This window comes from Sardina pilchardus, chromosome 8 (genome assembly GCF_963854185.1).
Source record: "Sardina pilchardus chromosome 8, fSarPil1.1, whole genome shotgun sequence".
Classification (NCBI taxonomy): Eukaryota; Metazoa; Chordata; class Actinopteri; order Clupeiformes; family Clupeidae; genus Sardina; species Sardina pilchardus.
Genome location: NC_085001.1, coordinates 10,125,565 through 10,140,135, shown reverse-complemented (window position 1 = coordinate 10,140,135; position 14,571 = coordinate 10,125,565). Strand labels below are relative to the sequence as shown.

The following is a 14,571-nucleotide window of genomic DNA, read 5'->3' as shown; positions in this document are numbered from 1 at the left end:
CGAGAGCCCCTCGCTGCACCTTCCCGCCCTTTCCCTCTGTTAGCCTATGCTAAAGCTTACTGTACAGTGCGCAGCAACCAGCCACTCACTCTCCTCAAGCACAGGGTACATGCACACCGGAATACAGCTGCGTTTGTTCCAAACCAGGGAAAGCTGGAAGTATGTCTCGGTTTTGGTGGATTCCTTTCCAAATGTCTGCGTTTCATCTATAGGACGTTTCTTTTTCCGTTACTTTTTTTGGGTTGATGTGATTTCTGCGGCCGCCTGTCTGGTGGACGTACCCGTTGTCTGACTCTTGCCTCCTCTTTGGATTTTCCTGCAGTTTTGTTTCTTTCTCCCAGACTTCCCTCAATGTCTGAAAGCGGCTTTAAGAGGAGACTTAGTTCTCCATCCCGCTCCCTGAAGACCACGTTTGGGTAAAGTTTTTAAAATACAAGGGTTGGTTTTGCTTTGTGTTCAACCGTCCTTGGGATTTTGCAATTAATTATTTGCAAGAACCTGGAGAGAAAAAACCCACTGTCTCCCTCAACGGGGACCTTTTGTTGGAATTATTAATTTACTGGATTAATTGATCAATCATGACCACAGTTCTCGTTGAAGGTGAGTACATTTAGCCTACAGCACATCATTTATTTAATAATTTGTTTATGTATCAGGATGAGTTTGTCTCTCCCGAAATAGTCATAGCACAGTCTTTGTCTAGGCTACCTAACGCACCCCTTTAATCTATTAGAAATACCTAACCAGTCTCTAATACATGTGTGAGGAAACTGTATACGTAGCTGTCGTGTAAACCTTTCATGTCGCATTTGTTTTTGTAAGTTTACAGGCTATGTAGTTCTATTGGTCTGGTGTTGAGTATTGGTTGTATTGGTTGGAGTTGTTATTTCTTCGTTTAGACGGGCTAATTCGTTGTTTGTTCGTCGTGTTTCGCCCAGTTGGACATGAGAAAGTCCGATGACTTTTGTTGTGTTAGTATCCTCTTTTCTTCTTAGTACCAGCATCATTCACGTTAGTTGTTATAAACGAGACGAAAACGTCATTGCAGATTTGTAAAATATCGTCCCCAGACGGACAACATCTTGCATTCGAATTAATATAAGTAGGCGGTAATGACTCGGAATAGTTCTGTTTTCCTATTTTGGAGGAAATAAGTCGCCTGCGTTGCCATTTTATGTGCCATGTAGGCTTGTGAAGAGATGACTGGGATGGGCTAGTAACATGGAAGTGTTGATTAAGTGGTATTTATAGTTCTGATGGTATGGTTAGTGTGTTCCATATGACTGGAATTATGACAACTGAGCATGGACAACAGCCTCGAGAGCACAACAACTCTCGCATTGCACTCTCAAACCCTGTAAGCGTTATAAAGTACCTAAGGCTTGTTTCATTAAGAAGGGTATCTTATATAATATCCCAGTATAATCTGACTCTTCTAATTATGCATCAACAATGCACTGCACACGGAGTCCTGTGTCTGTGTGTGTGTGCAATACACACAGCTAGTGAAAAATAGATGTTGTAAATACATTATCCTTTATGGGTTGCATCAGGAGCATAATGTATGTCTATATAATTTTTGTCAGACCAGACTGGATGTGTATGTCATAAGGTCACAAATCACCGCTCATAACATAAAATGAATGGTTTGTGCCTCCTGTCACTCTTCCCAGAGGATCTTTAGTTGGCATACAACTCAGATTAATAGGATCAGGCATCATAGACCTCCATAAATTCACAATGAGCTGTGAGTTTGGGCTCCCTCCACACTGCTCTGAAAGGGAATCGGAAATGAATGAGTGTTTATCTTTGCCTGCTTCCATCGGTGAGCTAACAAAAGAGTCAGAGAGAGAGAGAGAGAGAGAGAGACAGAGACAGACAGACAGAGAGAGAGAGAGAAGAGAGAGAAGGGAGGGAAGAGAAGAGAAGAGAGAGGCATAAACAAATGCAGCGCCACCTCAAATTAATGACCTCCTCCCTCCTTCTGTAAGAGAAAGTCCCAAATGCTATTTGTCACAATATAATATCTAGCCTTTTCACTGTGAGAATGAAGGACGTTGGTAAAGGTGAAACGCCCCGACCGCCGACTCACTGAAAAGCAGCTGAGCTCATTTAAGCCCGTCATAAAGGTGAGAGCATGCAGATCCTCATACGCACGCCGTCTGTGCTCGTACAATCCATTGGGGCTTTTTTTTTTTCCTTCTAATATTCTCACCCAGGCGACACAGGTCAGTGCTTGGTTCGCATTCTGTTGTGAATAGCGCAATCTGTCCGGCTGAGGGGAGCAGATGGGAGAGATGTTTTTCACTTGCGCCAGGTGGGAGTCTGCAGTCTCACAAAAATGGTCACGGGTCCCAATCTAACACAGCCTTCTATAAATACACACATACACACGCATGCACGCACACACACACACTCATGCACACAGGCAGTATATTTCCACTACAGCCAAAAAGATGATTAGACAAAGAGTCAGCAGATGAGTGTATGAAAGGTGGGGAGGAGGAGTTCTCCACCGGTTCCATGACGTCTCCCAGAGGAATCAATAGAGTCGCGAGGCGGGTGTGGGTGTAGGTGCGGTGGGGCAGGGTGGAGTGTGTTGGGGTGGTGTGTGGGTGTAGTGCTGCATGTACTCTCAGTGGACACTCTAATTGAGGCTGCTCTTTGATAAGAGGTCAGGCCTCCGCTGGAGCCCTGATTGGCAGAAGGCCAGTGTTGCTGCGGCAGAGCCCTTTCCCCTCGAGGGGCTTGATAAACCCTCCTGAAATGTGTTGCAGTGAACACCTTCTCCCATACAACATGTGTTTACCTGTCTAAGCTGACACCTTGCTCAATTCCTAACAGTGCACACATAAAGCAGATGGTCTGCACTGGATATTGTTAGCTGGGTTAAAGGGGGAATGTAATGTCTTATCACTCTTGCTGTTATCATTTTTCACCAAGGTACTGTATGCAATACTTAAGGAAACACCTAAATATGCACAACTGAGGTGCATTCAAATTCACAAACCTATAGGCGAAAGTTTGCAAACAGGTTTCTGTTTTTTGGCGAACGTTGACAACCACTCGTAAACAGTCTGAGGACGTAGCTCTCTGAGAACAACAATGGAGCTGGACATGGCCTTGACGATGCAATTACCGTTACATCGAATTTAACGGATAAGAAAAGCATGTCCACCATAAACATTTGCAAATGTCAGCAGAATTTAAATGCACCTCTGCTCTGGTGTGTCTGTAGCCTACCAAGTGGTCTGCGATGGCTGTCTGGATGTTAGATGTTGGCATAGTTCTGTCTTTATTGAGAGATTAGTGCCACTGTCAAATATACTGTACCATCTCGTAGGGGTGTTACTTTCATAGTTCAATGAGACATCAGCACTGCGAGAAGACTGTGAAGACACAAAATGAATGTTTGTCAAGATGTTGCAAGCATCTGTATGCAATTAACGTTGATTGATTGCCAAATTATTATATCAATTCTGGCCTATAGGGAGTTTGCGTGCCTGCTTGTTTTGTGTTGCTGTAAGGATGATAAATTATTTGCATTTGTGATGGTACATTGTATAATACTTTGTGACTATAAGAATATGACCAGGAAGTAGGCACTGGCATATCCATATGTCCACAGCCATGCGAATCTTGGCAGTATAAGTTGAGAGACACTTGCCATTATTGATTTCTGGGCAATCTTCTAAGCATGGTTAGTGAAGTCTGTAATTTCCAATGCAATTCCACACACCTTAAACATAAAATAAGAGCCCAAATTGAGTTGTTTTGCCCATTAGAATAGAATAAAATAGTGTGTAATGGAACATCAATTGGCTACTTGAGGTTTCCTTGTCAGCATCAAGGACTCATTTCATTTTGTGATGGATGATTGGCTCTGAATGTCACATTCTCATGCTGGCGCAAAACAAATGGATCTGACAGGCATTCATGACAAAACAGTTGGGTATGAATATCCCACACTGCAAGTACACCAAATTAATCTTTATCCTTTGTGGTTGAAATGAAAGAAACATGCCAAGTGCTTTCTCTGGATCATGGCTCCTCTATTCATGGCCTAGCCAAAGAGAGACAAGTCTATGACCACGAGGATATAAAATGCTAATGGTTTGAAATTGCATTGGCTTCTATGAAAGAAATTAAAATCTAAGACGATAAAGGAAGAATATGGAATTCACACCAATGTGGCTTAATCCTCTCTACGAGAGAGCATTTGACAGTTGGACATTTTTTGCCAAGGTCAACATAATGCAAGTCTTCCAACAGCGCGACGGCTCAACTGAATGAGAAAATAAATAAAGACGGCCCAACTTTTTTTTTTTTTCTTCAAGGTAGAGGCCGTATCCCCCGGAGCTTTGGCTGAAATTGTGTTATGCAACATCAGGAGATTTATTTATATACTGCCCAAAATCCATTCCGCCATAAACCGTATCGTAATCCTTTAAAGGAGCACAGTGCCGGCGCGAAGAGGATCATAACTGCGTGTGTGTTTACAGCTGTCCTGATTGGTGGTGCGGGTGGCACGGTGTCCCACCATGGCACAAGGCTCAAGCACACTCTAGCGGTGGGGGGAGAGATGGGGGCGCACAGGAAGGCTCCCACTCCCTAATAGACACGACACGGTCAGTGGCCTGAGTGATCCCAGGGGAGTGACTACCCGCGACTAATGGGGCAGCTCAAGTGTCACCGCATTCACTCCCCCCTTGAAAAAAAAAAAAAGAAAAACAGCACGTATAAATCTCCCTCCTAACAGCCAGAGCCCACCTCTCTCATTCTTGTAGACTTACATCCATTTTGTCCTCATGAAAGCTAATTGATGTTCAAAGCAAGGGGAGGAAAAAGCTTGTGTTCTCTGTCATCCACGCGCTAGCAAGAGTTGTCATTGCCATCCATCCATTCAGCTCCAATGCATGTCTCCCATGAAAATTTTATCATTTAATCTGCAGCACACGTGGGAAGGGGGGCAAAAGAACGGCTGCAATTGCTGCGCTGATTATAGCACAATGGAAAGGCTGACTGATGGCCTAGTAAATTGTTAATTAGACAGAGGAGAAGCCGCCCTTAAATTAGGTGGATGACTGGAGCCTTTGTCATGCTCATAAGTCAGGGGTTCTTCTCTCTCTTTATCGCCCGCACTGTTGATTTCACAGTCGAATTTTCTGCCAGAAACTTGTGTGTGCTGCTGGGTTTTGGTTTCCAGTCCATTGAGAAACAAACCACAATCAAGCTGTTAATGTTCAATAATCGTCGATTGAATCTCTCAAATTCAACAAACATTGGTATATCAGGCTGAGACAAACACGTGTTCCTGTTCTTATTTTTGTTCTGTATGAGGTAAGGTAAGGTAAGGTAAAGTAATTTGATTTATATAGCGCATTTAACGTGCACTGAGTGCAACCCAAAGCGCTTTACAGAACACAGAGACAGTGCCGAAACGGAGTGGCGTAGTCGCCAGCGTACCCATGACAACACAACAAACAAATTCACAAAATAACAAGACACAAGATGCCGGACGGAGTGGCGTAATAGCCAGCGTACCCGTGACACCAAGACATACAAGACAGATAAACAAATAGCAAATGTCAAATAAATAATAAAAGCAAACAAAATCAGAAAAGTCCACGCCAACTTAGTCCAATTGACTGCATCCGAGTCAGGTGAGCCGAGGTTATTGGGGGTCGGTTATCAAACAACTGCTCTATCTGGAGAGCATCTGAAGACCTGAGCAAACAAAAAAAACTGGTGATGTCACAAAGCATTGCAAATGTTTGCAAAATGCAGCTGCGTTGGTGAGAATGCGGTATTTGTTTTGTTCCTTGCTGTGATTTCCCATCCTTTTGCTCCAATTGTGGGAGATCAAAAGCCATCTGGTGTAAGACTTGCTTAAAATTTGTAATAGATTATTCAAGAAAAACAAATAGTAGCTGAGTCAGTTTACTGTGCCGCGTAGCTTTGTCAGAGGACTGTTGTGCAATAGCCTACACAAGGATATCTCAGAGAGGCAGCACATACTGTAGAGTAATAAACCCATGGACGTGCTGTAAATTCAAAAGATGGATCCTTACCACAGGCAGAGATAGTTTCCTTTAGGCCAACAGGAGCTTAACCTAACATTCTTCTACAAAAATGTCAGGCTTAGCTCAGTATAAGGGGGCATGTCACACATGTTTGTCAACATTGAGTTTATTGTATTGTCTCCCTGTTGTGCTGTTGCAATCAGTATGCTGCAGGGTTGTGATGAAGGCAAACATGCAGGCACATCCACCGCTGTACAATTATAGCAATTACTGTTTCTTCTGATATGTTGACTGGATTCAAACAAGCAGGAGCCTATTCCCTGTACCTAGCGTGAGATTTGCGCAGCATAGAAATGACACTGCTAACTTCATGCAGATTTATTGCCATGAATTGCTGGTTTCTTGGTCCCTCAACAACATCAATTCTAATAACGGGTGAAGCCACAAAAAAATCAAACAGCGAGTCGATTGATTCACTCCACAGAGCAATGGATTTAGCACTTCTAGAAAGGCAACCAAGTAAGAATTTCATGTGCAGTAATTTCTCAGTCAATTGCTGTGTAGCCTTTCTCTCAAACAAACCCGCACTCTCTGTCTCTCAAGACGTAGAGCAGAGTGATTGGATCAAGCATAGCAGAGTCACTTTAAACAATTAGGGTGTGAAGTCTGACACACTAAACCATTCCAAGTGGGTGTAATGGCTTGAATCTAGCCTTAGCTAAATTGGTAAAATATACATTTTACACTTGGAATGCAGACACTCTCATACACACGCACACACAGACACACATACACACACACACACACACTCACACACACATGCACGCACACACACACACACACACACACACACACACACACACACACACACCCCACCCCACCCCACCCCACCCCACACAGTCATACACACATCAAAGAACAATAAATAATTAAAAAAAAAACTATATTAACTACGTTATAAAAACTTCTTTTGGCAAGTCGAAGAGTTGTCCCAGGATAATTGTCACATTCGCAGGCGCTGGATCTCAGTGGCCAATCAATTGTGAGGCGGAGGCAGGGAATCCTTTGGGCGGCTGCTTATCACAATGCACGTCTGACAAGAGCGTTCTCCATCCGCGACGCGACTGCCTGGAGTCCCCGAGGTGCGTGCTGCGATCAGCGGCGAGCGGGCGGCCTGTGGCGTGGGGCCTGATTATCTTGTATAGATATCGGGACATGCCAAATTAAATGTGACTGCCGCCACCCTGCCAGAACGTCCATTATAATGATATCAGTAATCTCCCCGGCACAGAGGGGTGGGAGAGATGAGCGGGGTGGGGTGGAGGGAGGAGAGGGGGGGTGAATATGGATCCGTCTCTGTGGATCTGACGTTAATGCAACAATATGGATTTTCCCAACGCGGCTGAACCCACTTGTACCAGGCGGGCAGCGACCATGCTGCCTACCAAGGGGTGGTGCGAAAGAGGATGCCATTTGTGTGGTGTTCTCGTCAGAAGAAGTGACCCTGATGGCCTGGTCAGACTCTACGATTTTTTTGTCGCTCACGATTGTCGTTTACGATCTACAGTACCATGTCACACTATACGATTTCAGAACCATGAAAACCTCTCCGCGTCTTGGTCGGGAGAGTGGCCACATACACCGAAAGCATCGGTCGCGTCATACGACTCCCGTCAAATTTCTGACAAGTCAGTCTTTTTGTCGGGCTGTACGGCGCTGTAAACTTGTCGGTCACAACAAATTCGGGCCAAAATCGGGCTGAAATTGTGTAATCTGACCAGGCCATGACAGAGGCGCATGTGACCCTCTTATGAAAACACTGAGATGAGGCAAGGTGGCTCGCTCTCCTACTTCACAATGATGCATGCTTTACTCTATGCTGCACTGATCATAACCGCCTGGACCGTTTTGTGTGGACAGAACCAATTTAAGAGGTTTCGTCTGAGCCACTGTCCAGTGTCCAGCGAAACATTTACTCCATCACTGGCCCCTTGTACTGGCCAGCATTGGCCCCCACTGGCTAGTACATGAGATTTGAGCTTGCCCCTTGTGTATATTCACTAGTTCAGAAGAGTCACTTTTGCACAAAACTGTTCATTTATGACATTGTAATGATGAGCTCCTGCTTTACTTTGCTCAACGTTGCCTTTTAGTCGCCCTGGACCAGCAGGCCACTGCTTATGTTGAACCGTCTAGTGTCCATAGCCAGACTCATAGCTTGTGTTCCATCCTATCCTTCCAAATTCCAGGCTAGAGATGATAAACAATTGAGAAGTAATGTTCTCAATGGCTACAACTTGGCACTAAAAACAATCTTATGGCTAACAGAAAGATCTATAAAGTACAATTTTTATTCTATGGCATCATGTGTGGCTGACCTTCAGACGTGTCTCTCTCCATCTCCATCTTATAAACTAAGACATAATAAGAGTATGTCACTTGTTTTTGTTATCTTGCAGTCTGCCATTTCAAAGTAGACCTCAAAGCCTGGATGATAATGACCTCTGTTCCTTATGTGGATGGGGAATTTGATGTTGCTCCCAGTGGCCACGACTCTTTGATTCTGTTTGCTCTATGACGGGTTTGCAGGTCGTGTGCTATGCCACCCCGTACGCCTCCTCTGAAGGTGTGAGCAAGCCGGGTTTCGTACCAAGCTGCTGTGCGATATCGCACCACGCTTTGAAGAAGGCGTTACGTGAATAAGCTGAGATAAACAGAGTGGAAAGTCACAGGAAGTCTTCCTCTCGGACCTCAGTGTTTATTCCTCTCTTCCACACACACACACACGCACACACACACACACACACTTGCTCACATGTAGTCAACTGTCACCCACCCATCTACTCTCTGACTCACAAATAGGTTTAGAGTGCATAAGATGCCGAAGACATTTTTCAAAGGGCGCTGTAAATAACAAAGCCATGATGGCACGGCGTCTTAAGCAATTTCTGAGGGAGAGAGGAGGAGGAGGAGGAATACATATGCAAAGGGAACACCCACCACGGCATGGGGGAGAGATGCTCTTAGTCATCATCCGCTTTCCATTTAAGACTCCGTCAGTGCCCTGCTGCCGGCTCATGCATCTTTGAGCGAACTAAAAAGTAAAGCGGTGGTTTAGCTTCAGCTGGGTCAGTTGAAGACAGCCAGAGAGATGGAAAGACAGAGAGAGGGCAGACAGGCCTCGACTCTCAGGGTGAGCACAAGCTTGCCTAATGGAGTGATTAGAGACATTTAACAAGGTGGAACAATGCAGCAACATCATGCAATCGCAGGTCTCGAGAGTATCACGCTGCTCGCAGCTACAATCAGGGAAAGAGTCTGAATTCAAAGCTACCAATTCAAGAAAGGGAGACTTGAAATATGAAATATCAAAACTCCCCCAGTTCTCAGTGCTTATTATAGTGCCCTTTGTAGATGATGCATTGACAACATCCTGCTTTTGCCATTGGCATGGAGGCTCTGCCTCTCTTATCTGACACCTTTTGTTTCCACATGTTATTCATCCACATTTGCATGGAGTGCTTGGCACATTTCACAAGCTCCGCTGATTACATTGTATCAGAACAGTGGTCAATTAACAGTGGATTGGCACGGTTTATGACTAATTAAAGCTATTACGGAAACCTTGAGCTAATGCGCTTTACGCAGATAGCTGAGACTCTGTGGTTCGTTTTACTCGCAGGTCAAGAGGAGAGTAATTAACTCACTATTTAATCCGCGGCACGGTACATTTAACGGCTCTTCAGACGGATGGGAGAGGCAGATTGAGGTGCCGCGCCATGCACTGATAGTGTCAGGCTGTCGGAGTTTAGGGGCCGACTCTATTTCTGCTGTAGCACCACAGACTGTTCCGCTGGGAGAAGGGAGGTTCAGCGAAACCTCTGTACTGTGCTGTACTCCATCTCTATCAGAGATATAGCAGGAAGTGAAGTAAAGAGACAAAATGGAGGAAGCTTTTTTTTTTTCTCATGGAGTTGCTTGATATTAAACAGTGTTGAGGCTGTTTTCAAACCCTGCATTGCTGCATGTTAGTTTGAAGTGTTCCAGAGATGCAAAAGAACAGGAGATCACATACAGATCACATTCCAGGTTGGGATGTCTCTGTCTGATCCCTTATCGGCCCAGACAGCGGAGATTACCATAATAATCAGGTTTGGCGATCTGAGAGGCAATCAGATACTGCAAAATTAATACACTACAGTGGAGAGTGTGAAGAGTGGGCCGAGAGGTGGGGGAGAATTGGTTGTCAGCATTGCTGATCAAAGGGCCTGACGGTTGAATATTCATCGTACAAAAATACCAGGTAGTTAAAACACCGGGAGCGTTGTTTTCAAGCTGCTTGTAGAGGGTAGATGTATTGGTAAAAAAGCCTCCTCACACTCACACTGTGTAATTGGACATTTTGCTCGTGGTTTCACCGATCACATTCAGAAGGGCACACCTCTTCGGTTATTGAGGAGAGGCGGGAATCACAGGATGGGAACTGACGAATCGATACTGTCGTGATACTTTGCCCATGATAACGATAGTATCACAATTTGGTGATTCTGCAATACTCAATAGGCTACACTGCAAAAGATTAATCTACAGTCAGGACATCAGTGTAAACGAAGAAGGCTGAAGTATTTATTCGTATTTATTCACTGCATTTCACAATGAATTTCAAACAGTTTAAAAAGTTAATAGATTTTTAGCTGAGAGCCTCTTAAAAATCTTTTTTTTATTTCTTCAAATGGTTGAAAAAATATGCCTCTCTCAAGAAATAACAAACATGTCTTTTTTGAAATGCATATTTCAGTGTTTCTAGACACACCTCAATGATTATGCGTGTGTTTATGCATTAAGTGAGTTGGCGAGGCAGAAGTAAATTGGCGAATGAGTCCATTTAGAATACAAAATGTACAGTTTAAGATTTAGTGAAAATATTGATATTTGGTGGCAGCATCAATAGCTTATTGCATAACGAAGTCATGGGATGTGATTTGTCCCACATCCTGTTAATGAGAAGCCTCACATTTGGGCAGATATAATCCTGTGTGCATCAAAGGAACGGGTGAAAAGGAGAGAAAACACCCCAGTTTACTGTGCCATGTCCTCAACTGAAGAACTCTTTGAAACAGTTTTCTGATCAAAAGAGACAGGATGCAGTTGGGAGGGAAGGACACTGCAATTTAGCCTCAGAGTCTTGAGTTGATGTCCAATAACCTTATTTTGCAGTGCTGTGTTCGAGTCTCTGCTCCATCAGAAATACAAGGGATGCTGGGAAAAGAGTGAAATGTAAGGCAAAACGAAATATGTGGGTGTTTTTTAGTTTTTTTTTTTCATTGGTAGTTATTGGGTTGGTGTGGCACCTCTCTCCGCCTCTTATGAAAAACTCCATTTAGTGGGATTGGGTAGGTCGAGCTGTGTTTGAGATTAGATTGATGTGTGGTAATGGGAATTCAGATACAAGCCTGCTGAGGAAAACAAGATGGAGATGTGGACTGTTCTCACTTCTGCCCGACGGTGAGCTGACGCGGCATTCTCGCCTCATAGTGTATTCAACACAGGAGGCAAAATAAAAGAAAAAAGCCAGGGATTCTATGGCCAATTTGACTCCATCTTCAAAGAGATATTAACATAGCTCTGGATCTCTTTTATCTCCCTGTAATTTCAAGGATGCCAGGCAAAATTAAAATTCAGAGTGAATAAAACAGTCTAAAAATACCAGACTCGCAAAGAGGGAAAATCAGGGAGTGAAGGAAGTAGATAGTGGGGGGGTCGGGGGCAGAAAACAGGTTAAGAACAGAAAACTAGTGGAAGATTAGGTACGGTGTACGTGTTAAAGGTGATATAGAATGGAAATGCTTTTTTACTTAGGCCTAGGCTTTGTTGAATAAGGAGAGTTTGTCTCACGGCCACAAAGCTACCATAGACTGGGAACAACCTCCATCATACTGTATGTGAATCTCGTACTTTTGAAATGTCCACTAAAAAGTGGAGGGAATCATTCCTCTGATTTACCGCCCAACGCTATACTGCACGTCACGTCACGTTGTTGGAGATTCAGGAAGAAGTAGCTGGAGTCTGTTGTGAACGATGTTTTTCTGCAAGGCAACCAATCAACGTGAAGCTCAGTAAACTATTCATGCGGGTGCCATGAGGGGGAGCTAGATGTCTGCTAAAATGGGCCATTTTATTCCCCAGCCTAATTATTTTGTTTTGGAAATGGACTTCAAATCTGCATATCTGTATAGCATCTGAGCACATTCGTGACAGACCTTTATACAGAACCTGCATACCTCCTGTGTTAACATCAGACAACAAGGTGAAATGCTCCGTTCATTCATTCGATGTCATCTTTTAGACTATGTATCAACATTAATTTCTGGATAACTCGTGTGATTGAGTTGGCCACAGCTTTTTAGGCATAGTTAAGGCGTGCACTCAGGACTGCTGTGAGGCTAGCCAGACAGAGCTGTGAGCATTAGGTCAGGGTTTAATCGGGGCGAATGGGCCCTGCGGCCTGGGGGAGCCTTGGCTTTTGTGTGAGGAGGAGGCGGAGGGGTCTGCAAATAGGATGGAGAGGCATGACGACGGGAGCGCTTTGTGGAGGGGCTAAGAAACCGCATATCAAATGTAAACACAAACAGCTTCTGTAAACTGGTGCCCGGCCTCCCACATCATCCTGGGAAATAGAGACGGTCTATTTTGGCAAAGCGCGCGCCCCCTCACAGAGAAACACAAGTTCGCTGCAGCTGCTCACAAATGCCTTCTTGTTGGCGGTGGCCATCCATATTTTATAGCTGTGCCATTTCTGTGGGGGGAAAAACAGAACCGTCTCGGCCACCCGTTTTTTTTTTATTTTTTTAAAGTAATTGTCATCCTCCATCTCACATTCTAAACAGCAGATTTGCACTGTCTCATAAAAACAACAACTGAATGTTCTCAATCATCCCCTGACACACACAGACACACACACAGACACACACACACACACACACACACACACACACACATAGCGCCTCCACCTTGTTTCAGTACCTCACAGCCCCCCCCCCCCCCCACCCCCCCCCACCACCACCACCACCACCCCAACACAAACAAAAGATGGGATGAAATAGACCCTGGGAAGCTACAGCAGCAAGACAGCAGGATGAGATGGCGCGTGTTGCACAAGAGAAGGCCCTGAAAGAGACGCTGTGAAGAGGAAAGTCAAAAGCAAGAGTGCGCTGAATATTGATGGCCTCCCCTGCACTTCGTCCGCTCTTTTATCTCATGTCTCTACAAGGAGATGGCCTCTCCTCTACGGGAGGAGCTCTCCTATGGATCCCCAGACATATACAGTATATCTCAACTAATTCCACAAGATGTCAATCTGCCAGTTTATTATGATATATACGGTGGGTGAGATTTCCCACTTGTGTAGTAATCCCACAATATCATTGATCTGAATATTGATTGCAATAACATTTGCACATGAATTTCTTGCCATGATTTATTTGTCTGACAGATGCACATAGGAATGTATCTCACCTCATTCCAACGCTATGCTTTTGTTGTGTTACTGAACTGTACCCAGATGTACTGTACTGTCTGTGGGAGCTGAGCGGAAAGGCACCACATCTAACACAGATGGGGTGAACATCATTGGCTGTTTATAATGCTTAAATATGCAAATATAGTTTTGAAATAAGCTTCAAATTAATGATTGGCATAGGAATTATAGTGTTTAATGTGCTATATAACAGCTAAAATTACAACTGACAGTGCACAGCTTGAATGCTAGAGTGCTGTTTAATTAGAGCATCAACACATAATCAAAAACATGTAATGACACCACACCATCCAACCTACACTCATATCCTTTCAGAATTGTAGTTGTTGTTATATGACTGTTATGGTATCATTTGAGGAAAATTGCGATGCAACAACTTTTTAACCTCTCATTGTAATAGTGTTGAAGATAGAAATTAGTTCTGGTCACATCAGATTGTGAAATAACTCTCCTTGATCTTTACTGCTAAGCCAGTGTTCTTTATTTCACTAATAAACAGCATGCTGACAGGGAAACAATATCTATGCTTTTTTTTACACTGTTGATTTGTGATATAGCAAGTTACCACAAGCTTTACTGTTTTTATCATTAGTGAATATCAGTACAAGATGTATTCTGGGGGGGAAAAAAATGTGCTAATCAATTGATGGTTTACTAGCCATACGGTAGCAATAATAATCACAACCACATCCCAGCCTCGATATTATTTCACAATAAGCACATTCAATATTAGGCTTTATTGGTTACATTCAAAATGCAGTAGAGCATAAAGCGTTTTTTTTTTTTTATACCTCTCTGGCACATTGTTATGTCGTTGAAGAGGAGAAGCCATGTCTTGGCTCACTGATGTGACCGTTCCAGTGGCTCTACTTTCTTGAAGGCCTTGACAAATTGAGCTGAGTACAATGAAACGTCCAGGCACATTTGACCATGTCAGGATGTTGAAAGTGAAGGTAACAGCCTTTGGGTGAACTTTTAGCTCAACAGTAGTGCTTCACTGTTAGATCAAAT

General features: G+C 43.8%; 1 protein-coding gene across 1 annotated transcript in view; it reads left to right on the top strand.

Moving 5' to 3' along the window:
* The first annotated feature begins 253 nt into the window (after positions 1–253).
* Positions 254–14,571, top strand: part of rtn4r (reticulon 4 receptor) — a 34,790-nt gene continuing 20,472 nt past the window's right edge. Inside the window, exon 1 of the mRNA XM_062543971.1 lies at positions 254–600. Coding sequence (XP_062399955.1) covers positions 579–600 — 22 coding nt within the window. The 5' untranslated portion in view covers positions 254–578. The remainder of the gene's footprint in view (positions 601–14,571) is intronic.